This window comes from Hippocampus bargibanti, linkage group LG08 (genome assembly GCF_051943395.1).
Source record: "Hippocampus bargibanti isolate YZ-2025 linkage group LG08, ASM5194339v1, whole genome shotgun sequence".
Taxonomy (NCBI): domain Eukaryota; kingdom Metazoa; phylum Chordata; class Actinopteri; order Syngnathiformes; family Syngnathidae; genus Hippocampus; species Hippocampus bargibanti.
In genome coordinates, this window is record NC_142741.1 from 4,085,121 (window position 1) to 4,102,222 (window position 17,102).

At 48.1% G+C, this 17,102-nt stretch overlaps 1 protein-coding gene across 1 annotated transcript in view; it reads right to left on the reverse strand.

The window, feature by feature from the left end:
- Nucleotides 1-1,107: 1,107 nt before the first annotated feature.
- ttn.1 (titin, tandem duplicate 1) overlaps nucleotides 1,108-17,102 on the reverse strand; it is a 144,833-nt gene continuing 128,838 nt past the window's right edge. The window contains exons 178-189 of the mRNA XM_089003514.1: nucleotides 12,821-13,414; nucleotides 12,416-12,703; nucleotides 11,493-11,792; nucleotides 11,103-11,405; nucleotides 10,604-10,906; nucleotides 9,917-10,501; nucleotides 9,532-9,834; nucleotides 9,094-9,393; nucleotides 8,373-8,948; nucleotides 7,981-8,286; nucleotides 7,288-7,893; nucleotides 1,108-7,172 (exon numbers count right to left, since the gene is read on the reverse strand). Of these exons, the coding sequence (XP_088859640.1) occupies nucleotides 2,758-7,172; nucleotides 7,288-7,893; nucleotides 7,981-8,286; nucleotides 8,373-8,948; nucleotides 9,094-9,393; nucleotides 9,532-9,834; nucleotides 9,917-10,501; nucleotides 10,604-10,906; nucleotides 11,103-11,405; nucleotides 11,493-11,792; nucleotides 12,416-12,703; nucleotides 12,821-13,414 (8,879 nt within the window). The 3' untranslated portion in view covers nucleotides 1,108-2,757. The remainder of the gene's footprint in view (nucleotides 7,173-7,287; nucleotides 7,894-7,980; nucleotides 8,287-8,372; nucleotides 8,949-9,093; nucleotides 9,394-9,531; nucleotides 9,835-9,916; nucleotides 10,502-10,603; nucleotides 10,907-11,102; nucleotides 11,406-11,492; nucleotides 11,793-12,415; nucleotides 12,704-12,820; nucleotides 13,415-17,102) is intronic.

Below are 17,102 nucleotides of genomic sequence, written 5' to 3' on the forward strand. Positions count from 1 at the left end.
TGCCTTACTTTACATGGTCGTTTTTTTTTCAGCTAAAAATGCCTTACTATACATGGTGTTTTTTTTCGGCTAAAAATGCCTTACTATACATGGTCGTTTTTTTCGGCTAAAAACGCCTTACTATACATGGTGTTTTTTTTCGGCTAAAAACGCCTTACTATACATGGTGTTTTTTCGGCTAAAAATGCCTTACTTTACATGGTCGTTTTTTTTTTCGACAAAAAAACGCCTTACTATACATGGTCGTTTTTTTCTGCTAAAAACGCCTTACTTTTCATGGTCGTTTTTTACGGCTAAAAACGCCTTACTATACATGGTCGTTTTTTTTCGGCTAAAAACGCCTTACTATACATGGTCGTTTTTTCGGCTAAAAACGCCTTACTATACATGGTCGTTTTTTCGGCTAAAAACGCCTTACTATACATGGTCGTTTTTTACGGCTAAAAACGCCTTACTATACATGGTCGTTTTTTACGGCTAAAAACGCCTTACTATACATGGTCGTTTTTTTTCCGCTAAAAACGCCTTACTATACATGGTCGTTTTTTTCGACTAAAAACGCCTTACTATAAATGCTCGTTTTTTTTCCGCTAAAAACGCCTTACTTTTCATGGTCGTTTTTTTTCGGCTAAAAACGCCTTACTATACATGGTGTTTTTTTTCGGCTAAAAATGGCTCACTATACATGTTGTTTTTTTCGGCTAAAAACGGCTTACGATACATGGTCGTTTTTTTCGGCTAAAAACGCCTTACTATACATGGTGTTTTTTTTCGCCTAAAAATGGCTTACTATACATGGTGTTTTTTTCGGCTAAAAACGGCTTACGATACATGGTCATTTTTTCCGCTAAAAATGCCTTACTATACATGGTCGTTTCTTTCGGCTAAAAACGCCTTACTATACATCGTCGTTTTTTTTTCGGCTAAAAACGCCTTACTATACATGGTTGTTTTTTTTCTATTAAAAACGCCTTACTATACCTGATCGTTTTTTTCGGCTAAAAATGCCTTACTATACATGGTCATTTTTATACATGGTCGTCTCTGATAAGGATGAAGCGGTCAGGAAGATGAATGAATGACACACAGGGAAGAAAAACATCAGGATGTGGTGCTGAATGCATGCTTTATTGGAAGAAAAAACAGAAAATGCTCAAGGAGGACTAGTGAAAGAAAATGCGGTTTCCCATGGCAGGTGGAGACCACCGCGGCACAGAACTCAACACACACTATGAGCTACTACACACACACGAGCTAATGAGCAATCCTCCAAGAGACGGCGTCGTCCGTCAGGACTTTTATTTGGCCATCGGGAGTCCTTTCCCCAATGTGTCAAAGTGGAGAGAGTGCAGGCCACTTGCACTCTCAGCCGCTCATACGTCAAATTGGTTAGCGAGACCTGGTTGGGCGGTTTGCGTGAGGGTAACGCAAGCGGCGCTCGGAGTCTCGCTTCTACTGCAAAGAGTAATTGGCGACACACGTCCGTCCGACTCCAATGGCTTTCTTTTTGCGTCAACTTCGACAGGGAGAGACACTCGACCCGCCGAGGCCATCTTAGACGTCAACGTTAGCGTTGAGGCACAGTCTTTTATTTTCCGTCTTTGACAGGATATTCGTACCGCAGGAGGGACTTTCTCCTGTTAAAACGTGTTTGCTTTCCTTCCTTTGCTTCATATTCATGATCATAATGGAATCGAAAATAATAGTAATAATAGTTGTATTAAGTTCATCTCGTCTACTTGATATCTAATTTAAAACAGATTATTTTCTTACAGTGCTTTTTAGGTGTACAATTTACCTGACATGTTTCGGAATCTGAAAAGAATCTGTTTTAAATTAAATTTAATCATAATCATATAATAATCCATTTCATTTCGAAGCGCCTTTCAAAACTCTCAAGGTCACTTAACAATCACAGGATAAATTATTTTCTGTGGGTGAGCAATGGCAGCCACACGCGCCAGCGTTCACTCAACCTGGAAGTAACTCAAATGGATAGAAAGGTAGCTAGCTAAGGGATAGGTAATAATTTATTGACAAGCGCCTATCATAAATTCCATTCAATCTTAGTTATGCAGCTAGCTACCGAGATATTAGCTGTTTTAGCTGGCGGGCTGGATATCTGGCTAGCTATCTAGCTATTAGCTAGATAGATAGCTCTTTGGCTACCTATCTAATGGCTGTCTAATAGCTATCTAATAGCTGTCTAGCTGGCTGGCTAGCTATCTAGCTAGCTATCTAGCCAATATAGCCAATCCATGCTATCTATTGGCTAGCTAGCTAGCTTTCTATCTATTTGAGTTACTTGCGGGTTGAGTGAACGCTGGCGCGTGTGGCTGCCGCTGCTCACCTACAGAAAAATGTATCCATTGACGGTAAAGTGACCTTGAGAGTTTTGAAAGGCGCTTAGAAAATAAATATTTTATTATTATAAATGGCAATCCATACATTGCCCATAAGCGTCCAATCCGGCTATATACATTATGTACACGTCACTGCACAAAGTGTCATCATATTGGAAAACAAGAGGATAGACTTGACTTTGCTAACGTCGAGAGGAGAGACCGTACTTGGTATTTGACTTTGCCAAAGAATTAACGGCAATTTGGGGACAACAAAGAAAAAGTTCCTACTTACAAGGAGATCAACGCGTGTCAATTCTTGTTTCTTATTAGTCAAACAAACACTAACGAGAGGAATTGGGGGAAGGTGATTGAGTCAGGGTTGGTCGAATACAAGACCAATGTTCTTCCATTTTTACATTGACGAAGGCGACTTAGTTCCCGAGGTTGGCGATGCGTCTCTCTGGACGGACGGCGGCGGTGATGTTGCCATGGGGGACTCTGGGCAGATTGGTGACGTCACCCTGGTAGGGGACTTGAGCGGCTCAGGGGTCTGCATCCTCTGCGGGGACTTGGATTTGGGACTCTCATCGTCGCGGGTGGACGAGTAGGCAGCATATCCCGTGGCTACATCTAATGTGGCGCTGTCTGAAATCTCTCCTTTGATGTTTCTGCACACCACAGTGTACGTTCCCGCGTCTTCAGTCACACAGTTGTTGATATGCAGAGTCAAAAGTCCGCTGGTGCGGCTCATGCGATGTTTGTTGCTTGGCATGATCTCTTCTCCGTTGTGGAACCACTTGACTCCAGGCTCAGGTCTGGCCCGGAAATTGAGTGTGAAGCTTGTGCTGGAGCCGAAGGCGACGCGATGAGACCGCAAATGGATGCTAATATGCGGAATGTGGTCCAGACTGAAAGGAGAATCCGGTGTTCTCTCCACAGATCTCCGCTCTGACCTGAGAGCCTCTTTTCTCTCCTCGTATCTGGAGAGAAAATCCACGCTGGGCAAAGCGGTCTCTTCCTTAACAAGCTTTTCGGAGGGAGGAGCTTTCATCTCTGGTTCAGAGAGCTTCTTAATGGGTTTAGAAACATATTCGGAAGCTAAAAATGGCAGATGCTCCGATTCCAGGCCTTCCAAAGCTCTTGTCACTGTGACGGTCGTTTCCCGCCTTGCACTTCGAGTCTTCTCCTCAAAGTCCATGCGCTGGAGTTGACTCTTATAGGAGGACAGTCTGTGAGTGGTTGTGTGAGGTCGAAGCAACTCCTGATCCTCTCTCTCCTCGTAGACCCTTTGCTTCTGTCTGGGAGGTTTGTATGTGGCTTTGTCATGGCGCTGCCGCAGCTCCACGAAGCTGGGACCGGCTTCATGTTTGGATGGAATTCGGTAAGAGTCGTACCTTGGCCAGGCTTCCTCCTCATCGTCGCATACTCTTACGGGCGGCGAAGGGTGCGGCGCCATCCGCTCAAAGCGGACGGGGCTGGTGCTGAGGCCTGGCGGGGAAGCCGAATAGCCCAATTCCAGCTCTCCTTCGAGGCGAAGCCTCTCCTCCTCCGTTCTCTTCATGGACAGATACTCTTTCACCGGCAGTAGCAGCTCCTCGTCCGAGAGGTCGCCCAGGGACCTTCTCCTGATCCTGTGGTAGTTGACCATCTCTGGGGAAGACACGCGGCGCCTCGACGGCCTCACCGTCTCTAAATCATCCTGTGTCGTGGATGGGATGCGCCACTTTGGCTTGTACTGGTCCTTGATCCTGATGGGCACCTCATAGAACTCCTCCCACCTCGAGAGACGAATGCGTTTCATCCGTTTCTGTTGAATTTTGTCAAAAGGCTCCGGGAATTCATATTGATCCCTCAGCTTCTTGTACCATTTCATATCTGACAGTGGCTTGAAGTGCTTGATTTCCACATCCTCTTCAAGCGCAGCCGGGTTGACGAGCCGTGGCGCTGGTACATCGTAAGGCATACGGAGTCTTTTCTCATCGGCCCGTTTCTTTCGCTCCTCTTTCTCTTTCTGTTTTTCAGCTTCAGATTTCTCACCCTTCTTCGTTGGCACGGCAGGTTTGAACATGGTTGCCGCTTCCCGAACAGCCTGCGCCGCCGCAGGAGGCAACGGTAAGACGACAGTGTCTGACAAAATCTGATGCAGTCTCACCTTTTTGTCCAATTCCTCCTTTTGAGTCAGACTTGCCTGCACCTTCGAGCTCCTTTCATAATCTTTCTTGACATGGGCAACACGTTCAACTTTTAGCGTTGCCTGGCAACTGGCAGATCCGGCAGAATTGGTTGCGGTCACTCGGTATACACCGGAGTCTTCGGGCAGCGTGTCTCTCACATGAAGAATGAAATAGTCCAAGCCCTCGTGCACAAGTTCGATAGATGGCCCGAAAGCGATGGGCGTGCCATCCTTTTCCCACTTCAGCGCTGGGTGTCCAGAAACCCTGATTTCGAAGCGAACATTCTGGCCCTCTCTGCACTCCACGTTTGCAAGAAGACGTTTGAACATGGGCCTGAGGGTGAGGTCTGCCGGTTTTGGCCGAGGAACCACGGTAAGACGGGCCTTGCAGCTGTCGTCGCCATACCGGTTGCGGGCTATGACACTGTACTCTGCATCGTCGTCATCGTCGACATTGTGGAGAATAAGCTGGTATAGTCCCGTGTCACTGAGGAAGGTGTACTTTTTGTCATTCTCTCCAGGCACCAGCTTTTGTCCAGATTTGTGCCACGTGACCCGGGGCTCGGGGTGGACAGTGATGGTCACGCCGAAGCGCACGTCCTCGCCAATGTATGCTGTGTGGTTAACCAGCGGAAAGGTGAACTCCGGCGGCTTCTGAAGCATCCTGGCCGTGTCGATTCGACGCTTGGTTCTCTTGACCACACGAGTAGTGAAGAAGTCCCGATATGACCTGACCCCTTGGATGAAGAGCTCCGCGTAGACACTGTCCTCACCGTATTCATTGACGACTTTGCATCTGTACGTGCCATCGTCCACTCTCGCCACCTTGGTAATTGTGATGGTGGCAAGGCCGTCTTCATAATCGATTTTGTACTTGTCGCTGGCTTCCAGTTGCCTGACACCGCAATACCAGGTGACCTCAGTGGCGCTGTCATAGTTGTCGATATTGCAGATGAACTTCACACTATCCCCCTCGGCAGCCACCAAGTGTGTGACCTGGCCTCCGACTGGTCCGTGCTCAAACGGAGCGATCTTCACCTTGGCGACAAACACGCCCCGCTGGGACCTAATTGAGCCACCGCTGGCAACGCGAGCTGCAGACACTGCAGTGCTCCATTCTTTCCTCACCATTGTCTGGTAGTATCTCTTGTGTCTGGTGCTCTGGATGGTTCTGGTGCTCAGATTTTCTGCAGGCGCCGACAACCACGGATGCAACAGTGCGTCAGCGGCAGTCATTCGGTGCTTGCGTTCCTTCGTCATTAAGCGGTCTGTGAAGTCCAACGCTTCAACGCTGACCTGCTTGAAGGATTCGTCATCGTAGCTGTAGGCTGCGTTTGAAATGTTGTCAATCATCTGCTGGTTGGTTTCGGCCGTGAAGGGATTTAGTCCACAGAGGAGCACGTAGGCCAGGACTCCGACTGACCACATGTCCGTCACGGTGCTCACCATGTCACACTGGTGGATCTCGGGGGCGGCGTATTCTAAAGTAGTGTACTGGACCTTGATTTGGTCTCCCGGCGTCAGGTGTCTGCACTGGCCCAATTCAATGATTTTGACATTTGAGCCGGTTCTTGTCGTGTACACAACGTTCTCCGGTCTGATGTCAAAATGTCCATAGCTCTGACAGTGCAGAAAGTTGAGAGCGGAGCAGATCTGCCCAATGTAATTGGCAATCTCTCGCTCATTGAGCACAAATTCTGCTGCGTTGAGACGCTCAAAGATGTCGCCACCTGAGATGAAGTCATAGATCATGACCAGCTCCTCTGGGCTATCGAACGACTCGTGTAGGAGGAGGAAGTTTGTGTGCTTGGCCAGGTTGAGTGTCGCTATTTCTTTCTTCACAATTGTCTGATCCGCACCCCTGACTTTGACAAATTTAGCCATGTAGGTCTTCTCCGAGATGATGTTCACACAGCGGTGGACAATACCAAACTGACCTCTTGCCAATTCTTCTGCAATAGCATATCTTTGATGCAGATTCTTCGCATCAGAGTGTTGGGCTTTGCTTTTGGAAACGTAGCCTGTATCCTCAACCTCCCTGTCATAGAGAAGAACTCTGGATTTGTCCTCCTTGGTCACGACGGATCCGCTGCTCTCAGATGGGGCACTCTGTCCAAATTTGTTCTCGGCAATAACTCTGAACTGATAGCTCGTTCCTCCAAAGAGATTTATCACGGTGTAGCGGGTGTCGCGAGACTGAGCAACGCGCTCCCATCTCTCAGCTGTGGTGGGGCACTTTTCAATCGTGTAACTAATCACCTTGCTGCCGCCATCGTTTGCTGGGGCAACCCAATTAAGCGTGACGCAGTCTCGAGAGACATCGCTGGCTTTAAGACCCCGCGGCGGATCAGGGACATCGGCTACATCCAGCTCGACCGTCTGCTGATCAATTCCAAATCTGTTTTTAGCACAGACAATGTAGAATCCAGCATCTCTCTTTTCCACCCCGTTGGGGAACACCAAAGAAGTGAAGGATCGCGTGACAATGACTTGGTAGTGGCCATTGCTGTCAATAAGATCTTGTCCCTTCTGCCACGTGATGACGGGATCGGGTTTGCCGCCAAAAGGTATCTTAATGTTGACCATTTCTCCACGCAGGGCAGGTATTGCTTCTTTGTCCTTCAGGTTCTTGGGAAGGTGGATCTTTGCAGGAACTGATAACAGAGGAAAATGCATTGTCATCGTGAAGAACAACATATGTTGTTCGGAACAAGCAAGTAATTACATATCAGTATTAAAGTTTACACTGCACGTGCAACATATTCTCACTTTCAACATCCAGGGAGATGGTAGCACAGATGGAACCTCCTTGGTTGGTTGCCCTGATCTGGTACACGGTAGAGTCTTCCTCATCAGCCTCAGTGACCACCAGTTGGTGGTAACCTCCCTTGAATTCTTGGATTTTTATCTTTTTTCCATCCGAATGGATCTCTTTCCCTCGTCTGAACCACTTGATGACTGGTTTTGGCTGACCTGTGATCTTGCAGACGAGCGTTGCGTTGCTCTTGTGTTTGACACTGATGTTCCTCAGCTCCTCCCTGAACGCAGGCGCTCGAACATCAACAGCTACGGCAGGGACGATGGGAGCACTCTCCTCACTATATTCACTTTGTCCTCCGAGGTTCTCGCACTTGACCCGAAATACGTGTTGGATGCCCTCTGACAAGCATTTGACGGAAAAGACTGTCTGTTTGATCTCATCTGCGGTCACCGGCATCCATTCGCCCCATTCTTTCTTATCCCTCTTTTCCCTCTTCTCAAGGCAATAACTCTTGATTTTGGAGCCGCCGTCACTGAGGGGAGGCTTCCAGGAAACCACGCAGGAGTCTTTAGTGATTCCAGAAACAACTATTGCCTGAGGTGGTGATGGTTTCTCTGAAAACAGAAGAAAGTTTTGTCAGTATAGCAGCTACCTACCGTTGGTCTGATTTTGGAGAATATTAGCATTTGGACTGAACAAACCGAATTGGCTCTTAATGAGGATCGGTGCGATGAGTTGTAGTGGCTCGCTGTTGCCGTAGCGATTCTGGGCGTATACGCGGAAAAAGTATCCGGCGCTATCGGTCAGGTTGGGCACGTGACAGGTTGTGCCATGAATGGACGATGACACCAATTCCCAGGCGCTTCCTTCCTTGTCTTCGTGCTTCTCCACAATGTAGTTGGTAATCAGGCATCCGCCGTCATCGCTGGGAGGCTTCCAGCTGATGATGACCGAGTTCTTCAAGAGGGCCTCAAGAGCGATGGGACCTTGGGGGATGTCTGGTTTGTCTGCAAACAAATGGTTGAAGCACATGGGAATCATGATCACTTTTTCCAAGGAAAAGGTCGTAGCTTGCTAAGGTGTGAGGACATACCGTAGATTTCAACGTTAAAGGCGGTGTCCGCCCTCCCAAAGTGGTTGTGTAGTCTGATCCTGTATTTTCCGCCATGGATTCTGCGCTGCACGTTCTTGATGATGAGGTGAGTATAATACTCTGTGGTCTCGATACTGATGTCCTCCGAGTTCTCCAAGGTCTTTGCCTCATGGAGCCACATGATCTTTGGTGCAGGACGCCCAATGTACACAGCGTGAATGCGCACGGTTGTTCCCAGACCAGCGTAGTAGGTGCTCTTCAACGGGTAGTCGGAGTGGAAGGATGGGGCAGCTTCCAAGACGAGAACCCCTGTGGTCTCTGCTTCTCCGGCATCGTTGGTAGCCTTACAGGTGTATTCTCCCTCATCCTCTTGTTGGTCAGTCATGATAGAAAGGGAGTGGTTACGGCCATCGGAGCTCATTTCGTATTTGCGAGACTCCACAATCTCCTTGCCCGCATGGTACCAGCGGATTTCTGGAACAGGTCTCCCAATAATCTGGCACTTCATGACAGCAGGCTGTCCAAGCTTCTCTGTGACTTCATCCATTTCCTTCCTTAGGCTTGGTTTTGTTTCAACTATGTCAAGCACAAGCAGAGACACACACTAAAGTATTACAAGTGAACAGGTGCATTGTTGTTTGGTGACAACTATTGATATCTTCATAGAGAGAGAGAGAGCGAGAGAGAGCTAGAGACAAAGAGAGACCGAGAGTCTACGTACCACTGAGTTTAGTCTTAATGCAAGTGGCTGTTCGTCGAGGCCTGCTTATTCCAGTCTCATTCTCAGCAAGTACTCTGAACTCATATTCAGTAGCTTCAGCCAGGCCACGCATGGTGAACTCCTGTTCTTTCAGCCTCTCCCTGTTGCATTTCTTCCAGGTGCTTTCAGTGGACTTCCTGTATTCCACCCAATAGCCCAGGACCTCTTTTCCACCATCGCACTCTGGAGCTTGCCAGCCAATCGTGATCAGGTTGTTGGTCACAGTTTTGTTATCAATTTCACCTGGCTGGCTTGGCTTATCTGCAAGTTGCAAACAAGCAAAGTAAAATCAGGTGTGCTTCTTGAACGAGATCAGAGATTAGAATTCTCCACGTAAATGAAAATACACGGTTTTTAAAGGAAGGTGGCCTCTGACTGCATTCAGATATATTTACTCACCGAATGGATCTTTGCACGTGACCGTTTCTGACACAGGCCCAGCCTCACTTTCACCAACGTCATTGACCGCAAAAATACGGAAGTGATAGTCTGCATCTGCCGTGAGGCCAGACAGGGTAAATATGGTGGAGGGAATCCTGGTGGGGTGTCGAGACCATTGCTCCGCAGACACCTCCTTGTACTCAATGAAGTAACCGGTGACGGATGACCCTCCATCATCCTTTGGTACTGACCACGTCAATGCCACAGAGCTCTTGGTGACATCCATGATCTCCGGCGGTGTACTGGAAGGCTCCGGTGAGCCTATTTTTCAAAACGAGAGATTTCCGGCTCACCAACAGCTGTCGAGTGCATTCTGGCACATGACAAAAACAAAAATACTTACAAAGCGGAGTCCTGGGGACCAGCGGCTGCTCTGACTTGAGCGATGGACCGATACCAAAAGAGTTCTCAGCTGTAACCTTAAAGTGATATTCTGTTCCTTCATTCAGGCCCTTTACAACCAGTTGATGATCAGGCACCCTGCTGTCCACAGTGTACCAGGCATTTCTCGTGAGCTCTCTCCTTTCAACAATATAACCGAGTATGGTGGCACCGCCGTCATCGTTGGGCACTTTCCAGGACACCTTAACAGAGTTAGCCTGGATTTCTTCAAACGTCAATGGTCCCTGTGGAGCACTCGGACGGCCAATAACATTGACCCTGATTTGGGCCTTCTTCGTGCCAACTTTATTCTCTATCCGCAACTCGTACACGCCGGAGTCGCTCCTCTCAGCTCCTTTGATCACCAGTTCACTGGTGTCTTCGGTGAAAGCAACCATGGCCTTGACTGACACAGGCTCGCTGTCCTTTGACCATGAGCAGGTGGGGGGAGGTTTACCCTTGATGGGAAGAGCGAGCCGGATCACTCCACCGTGACGAACTACGTATACATCTTTGTATTTCAGTTCAAGTTCATAATCAGGAGATTCTGTAGAGACAACAAGCAGAACGGCAAACACATGTTTTCATTTCTTTCCATAAGAACAACACATTGACTCTTTTCAGCGCGGTCGTTCCTGGATGTTCTTACCAAACATCTCTGTGACAGCGATAGTTCCGGGAACTTCGGCCGGCTCGCCAGAACCGCCCGCATTGCAGGCCGATACTCGGAATTTGAACTCCTCTCCTTGCGGCATGTTGGTCAGTGTGTATTGGCAGATCAGAGAGGGGGTGGTGTTGCATTTGAGCCAAGCCACGGTGCCCACTTTCTGCATCTCAATCAGATACCCGTCCACTCTGGCATCTCCCTCATCATCGGGGGGACTCCAAGCCAGTGAAACAGAACACTTGGTAGTTTCTGTAATCCGAGGATTCTGCGGGCTACCGGGTGGATCTAACCGGGACAGAAAGAGACTTACAATGGTATGGATCCAACTGTCACTGTGGTTTGAATCCAAATATTGCTATTTTAAAGTTTTTCAAAGTTAAATTGATTGAAAGTGCATTTTTTTTTTTTTTATTGAAAGTGCAGAACACCCCCCCCCCCCCCCTCCTTGAAATGTTGCATTTGGTTGTTGTCGGTATCTCACCAATGGGATCTGATGCCACAGCTGGTTTAGAAGGCAAACTTGGTTTGCTTAATCCGCGGGCATTGATGGCGACGATTCTGTGTTCATACTCGAGGCCTTCAATGAGCTCTGTGGAGCGGTATCTGTTCATGGTGACGGGATTCTTGTTGGCACGCAACCATCTGTCAGACCGGACTTCTTTGCGTTCAATGATGTAACCAGAAACTTCCAGCCCGCCGTCGTCTTCGGGGGGGTTCCAGGCAACCGTCATGCCATCACGTGAGACGTCAAAAATAGTAGGTCGGCCGGGAGATCCAGACACATCTGCGGAGGTGGCAAAACGTATCAGCCGTCTGTCATGGCTCATGAGCTTCTTCACCCATAGGAACAAAAATTAAAACCAGCCCTTACTTGTCAGGCTTCTGCAGGTGACAATCTCAGACTGGAAGAATTCTCCAGTGCCGTAACGATTGACAGCAGCCACACGGAAGACGTACTCTTCTCCCTCGGTCAGGTTCTCAAATTTGAATGTGGGTCGGCTGACAGAGTCCGAAACCGGCACCCAGCCTGGCCTGTGGGCATCTCGTTGCTCCACCACATAGCCGCTAATTGGAGCTCCGCCGTCCCGGGCGGGAGGATCCCAGCTACAGGTGACTGTGATGGCATCAATCTCATCAAATCTGATTGGTCCTTTTGGTTCGTCGGGTTTGGCTGAGAGAAATCAGAGGGCCAAAATGATTTCATCCACACTTCGTTGACTAGATAAAATCAGGTTCAATGTCTTCCATATATAGTCGCACACTGGCACACACACTGGCTGGCTATCTAACTAGATATCTGTTGGCTATCGATTGGCTGGCTAGTTAGCTAGATTTCCATCTGTTTGAGTTACTTCCGGGTTGAGTGAACGGTGGCGCGTATGGCAGGCGCTGCTCACCCACAGAAAAATGTATCCGGTGACTTCAAAGTGACCTTGAGAGTTTTGAAAGGCGCTTAGAAATGACATTGATTATGATTATTATTATGCTAATGCACTACTATACCAGTACCAAAAGACGCATCTCAAAAAAAGCCTCCATGTTTTTATCAGACTTGGTCAACAGGAAACTCGTTCAAGCAATTGTTTTGGCGAATACGCCCAATGATTCTTTTTTAGTCTATTCCATGCAATTATGCACACATGAGCCCCGACAGAAGACCCGATTATTTTCAAGCCACAGACTGAACTCTTGCTTGAGCACCATGTGTGGCTCCTCTCCCATTCTCGGATCAGATTTCACCTGAACATATCAGAACATATGAAAGAAAAGACCCTTTGGCAGGTGGTTCCTTACAGAGAATGACAACCTTGATGACCTCGGCAAGAACACCAACAGCGTTCTTCAACTCCAGGGTGTAGTTTCCACTATCGTCAATGGTTGTGTCGGCAATGGTAAGTTTGGAAAAATTGCCGGTGCTCTGGATCTTGACACGTTCTGTGATTTTGATCCGATTTCCTTCAAAGAACCAGAAGCAAGATGGCGGAGGCCTGCCGACGATCGGTAGGTGCAGTTCCAGGGTTTTACCGGCCAGAAGGTTCAAGGTTTTCTGCGGAAGGCTTGTGAAATCCACTGCAGGCATCACTGCGAATAATGAAAGGCCACCACAATATTTAGGAAAGGCTAGAAAGATGTTTGGTTTCACCCAACAAGATTAAAAAAAATCAAGTCTCCAATCCAATCCAATCCAATGCTGGTTACCTCTTTGTTCTTGTACGGTCACAGGTGTAACAAGCTCCTTGGCTTGACTGGCACCTCGACTGTTGACGGCTTTGATTCTGAACAAGTACTGCTCTCCTTCATTTAGCTTCTCAATCGTGTGCTCAAAGTCGGTTAGCTTGAGCGAGGCCACCTTCATCCACTTGTCAGTGCCAAATTTGCAGGCCTCCACCAAGTAACCAGTCAGTCTGCTACCTCCATCATGCTGGGGTTTCTCCCAGCCCAAGGAGACTGTGCTTTTGGTCACGTCCATCACCTCCAATTTGTGCGGTGGGTGGGGCACCTCACAAACCAAGATGACGTCCGACGTCTCGCGAGGCTCGCCGACACCATAAATGTTTTCAGGCAGGACGCGAAAGTAGTACAGCATGCCCTCCATCAGGCCATCAATCTTAAAGGATGTCTTGCTGCACTTGGAGGTGACAGTTTTGTAGGCTCTGAAGGAAGCCTCACGCCTTTCAATGATGTAATTACTGACAGGGGCTCCACCATCAACACTTGGCGCATCCCAAGAGATGGTGGCGGATTCTTTGGTCAGTTCCTTCAGCTTGATTGCTCCTGTTGGTCCTGGTGTGTCTACAATTCGAAAAAAAAGTTGACTGTTTCCATCAAGCATTCCTGATTAGTCTGAATCATGACATATTAGATTACATTAGATGATGCTAGATTAGATTATCCTTTATTAAGTCTCACAGTGGATAAATGTATGCATCAACTCATGACATGGTCGTCCACTTACCGTAGACTTTGACAAGAATATCGACTTGTTGTTTCCCGGCGGAGTTCTGGGCCACCAGCGTGTATTTTCCAGCATCGTATCGGTGGACCTTGTCAATGATGAGTGTGGTTGACTTTTGGGTGACCTCGATGAAGCCTCGGTTGTTCAGGTCAACGCCAGGCTTGCTCCAAATGACTGTTGGAGCAGGACGACCGCTAACATTGACAAAGAGACGCAGAGAACTGCCGGCACGCAGACAGATGGTCTTCTTCAGGTCATCGTGGAGCTCAAAGTCAGGAGTTTCTATTGGGTCAAGATCACGATCAGAGAGCGTGTTCAGCTGCTTTGCGTGGAAAAGTGTCACACCAAATCTTAACTAAAGGTCTACTAGCTTGCGCACTTTCTTTCTGTCTTTCTGTCATCGTTCGCACGAAAAAAAATGATATGATTCTAATCAAAAGGGCATATGGCGCCACACATGCGCACTACGGCGCTGACGTGTGTACGCCTTTGAAGTGCGCCTTTCAACCCTTTGATGTCTTTGATGTCTTTCAAGTCAGCCTGACACATTCCCACGCAGGCAAAGGGTTTATAAGTAGCCAGCGCGGAGCAGGTGGGGGGAGGTTTACCCTTGATGGGAAGAGCGAGCCGGATCACTCCACCGTGACGAACTACGTATACATCTTTGTATTTCAGTTCAAGTTCATAATCAGGAGATTCTGTAGAGACCACAAGCAGAACAGCAAACACATGTTTTCATTTCTTTCCATAAGAACAACACATTGACTCTTTTCAGTGCGGTCGTTCCTGGATGTTCTTACCAAACATCTCTGTGACAGCGATAGTTCCGGGAACTTCGGCCGGCTCGCCAGAACCGCCCGCATTGCAGGCCGATACTCGGAATTTGAACTCCTCTCCTTGCGGCATGTTGGTCAGTGTGTATTGGCAGATCAGAGAGGGGGTGGTGTTGCATTTGAGCCAAGCCACGGTGCCCACTTTCTGCATCTCAATCAGATACCCGTCCACTCTGGCATCTCCCTCATCATCGGGGGGACTCCAAGCCAGTGAAACAGAACACTTGGTAGTTTCTGTAATCCGAGGATTCTGCGGGCTACCGGGTGGATCTAACCGGGACAGAAAGAGACTTACAATGGTATGGATCCAACTGTCACTGTGGTTTGAATCCAAATATTGCTATTTTGATTTGTTTCAAAGTTGAATTGATTGAAAGTGCTTTTTTTTTATTGAAAGTGCAGAACACCCCCCCCCCCCTCCTTGAAATGTTGCATTTGGTTGTTGTCGGTATCTCACCAATGGGATCTGATGCCACAGCTGGTTTAGAAGGCAAACTTGGTTTGCTTAATCCGCGGGCATTGATGGCGACGATTCTGTGTTCATACTCGAGGCCTTCAATGAGCTCTGTGGAGCGGTATCTGTTCATGGTGACGGGATTCTTGTTGGCACGCAACCATCTGTCAGACCGGACTTCTTTGCGTTCAATGATGTAACCAGAAACTTCCAGCCCGCCGTCGTCTTCGGGGGGGTTCCAGGCAACCGTCATGCCATCACGTGAGACGTCAAAAATAGTAGGTCGGCCGGGAGATCCAGACACATCTGCGGAGGTGGCAAAACGTATCAGCCGTCTGTCATGGCTCATGAGCTTCTTCACCCATAGGAACAAAAATTAAAACCAGCCCTTACTTGTCAGGCTTCTGCAGGTGACAATCTCAGACTGGAAGAATTCTCCAGTGCCGTAACGATTGACAGCAGCCACACGGAAGACGTACTCTTCTCCCTCGGTCAGGTTCTCAAATTTGAATGTGGGTCGGCTGACAGAGTCCGAAACCGGCACCCAGCCTGGCCTGTGGGCATCTCGTTGCTCCACCACATAGCCGCTAATTGGAGCTCCGCCGTCCCGGGCGGGAGGATCCCAGCTACAGGTGACTGTGATGGCATCAATCTCATCAAATCTGATTGGTCCTTTTGGTTCGTCGGGTTTGGCTGAGAGAAATCAGAGGGCCAAAATGATTTCATCCACACTTCGTTGACTAGATAAAATCAGGTTCAATGTCTTCCATATATAGTCGCACACTGGCACACACACTGGCTGGCTATCTAACTAGATATCTGTTGGCTATCGATTGGCTGGCTAGTTAGCTAGATTTCCATCTGTTTGAGTTACTTCCGGGTTGAGTGAACGCTGGCGCGTATGGCAGGCGCTGCTCACCCACAGAAAAATGTATCCGGTGACTTCAAAGTGACCTTGAGAGTTTTGAAAGGCGCTTAGAAATGACATTGATTATGATTATTATTATGCTAATACACTACTATACCAGTACCAAAAGACGCATCTCAAAAAAAGCCTCCATGTTTTTATCAGACTTGGTCAACAGGAAACTCGTTCAAGCAATTGTTTTGGCGAATACGCCCAATGATTCTTTTTTAGTCTATTCCATGCAATTATGCACACATGAGCCCCGACAGAAGACCCGATTATTTTCAAGCCACAGACTGAACTCTTGCTTGAGCACCATGTGTGGCTCCTCTCCCATTCTCGGATCAGATTTCACCTGAACATATCAGAACATATGAAAGAAAAGACCCTTTGGCAGGTGGTTCCTTACAGAGAATGACAACCTTGATGACCTCGGCAAGAACACCAACAGCGTTCTTCAACTCCAGGGTGTAGTTTCCACTATCGTCAATGGTTGTGTCGGCAATGGTAAGTTTGGAAAAATTGCCGGTGCTCTGGATCTTGACACGTTCTGTGATTTTGATCCGATTTCCTTCAAAGAACCAGAAGCAAGATGGCGGAGGCCTGCCGACGATCGGTAGGTGCAGTTCCAGGGTTTTACCGGCCAGAAGGTTCAAGGTTTTCTGCGGAAGGCTTGTGAAATCCACTGCAGGCATCACTGCGAATAATGAAAGGCCACCACAATATTTAGGAAAGGCTAGAAAGATGTTTGGTTTCACCCAACAAGATTAAAAAAAATCAAGTCTCCAATCCAATCCAATCCAATGCTGGTTACCTCTTTGTTCTTGTACGGTCACAGGTGTAACAAGCTCCTTGGCTTGACTGGCACCTCGACTGTTGACGGCTTTGATTCTGAACAAGTACTGCTCTCCTTCATTTAGCTTCTCAATCGTGTGCTCAAAGTCGGTTAGCTTGAGCGAGGCCACCTTCATCCACTTGTCAGTGCCAAATTTGCAGGCCTCCACCAAGTAACCAGTCAGTCTGCTACCTCCATCATGCTGGGGTTTCTCCCAGCCCAAGGAGACTGTGCTTTTGGTCACGTCTATCACCTCCAATTTGTGCGGTGGGTGGGGCACTTCACAAACCAAGATGACGTCCGACGTCTCGCGAGGCTCGCCGACACCATAAATGTTTTCAGGCAGGACGCGAAAGTAGTACAGCATGCCCTCCATCAGGCCATCAATCTTAAAGGATGTCTTGCTGCACTTGGAGGTGACAGTTTTGTAGGCTCTGAAGGAAGCCTCACGCCTTTCAATGATGTAATTACTGACAGGGGCTCCACCATCAACACT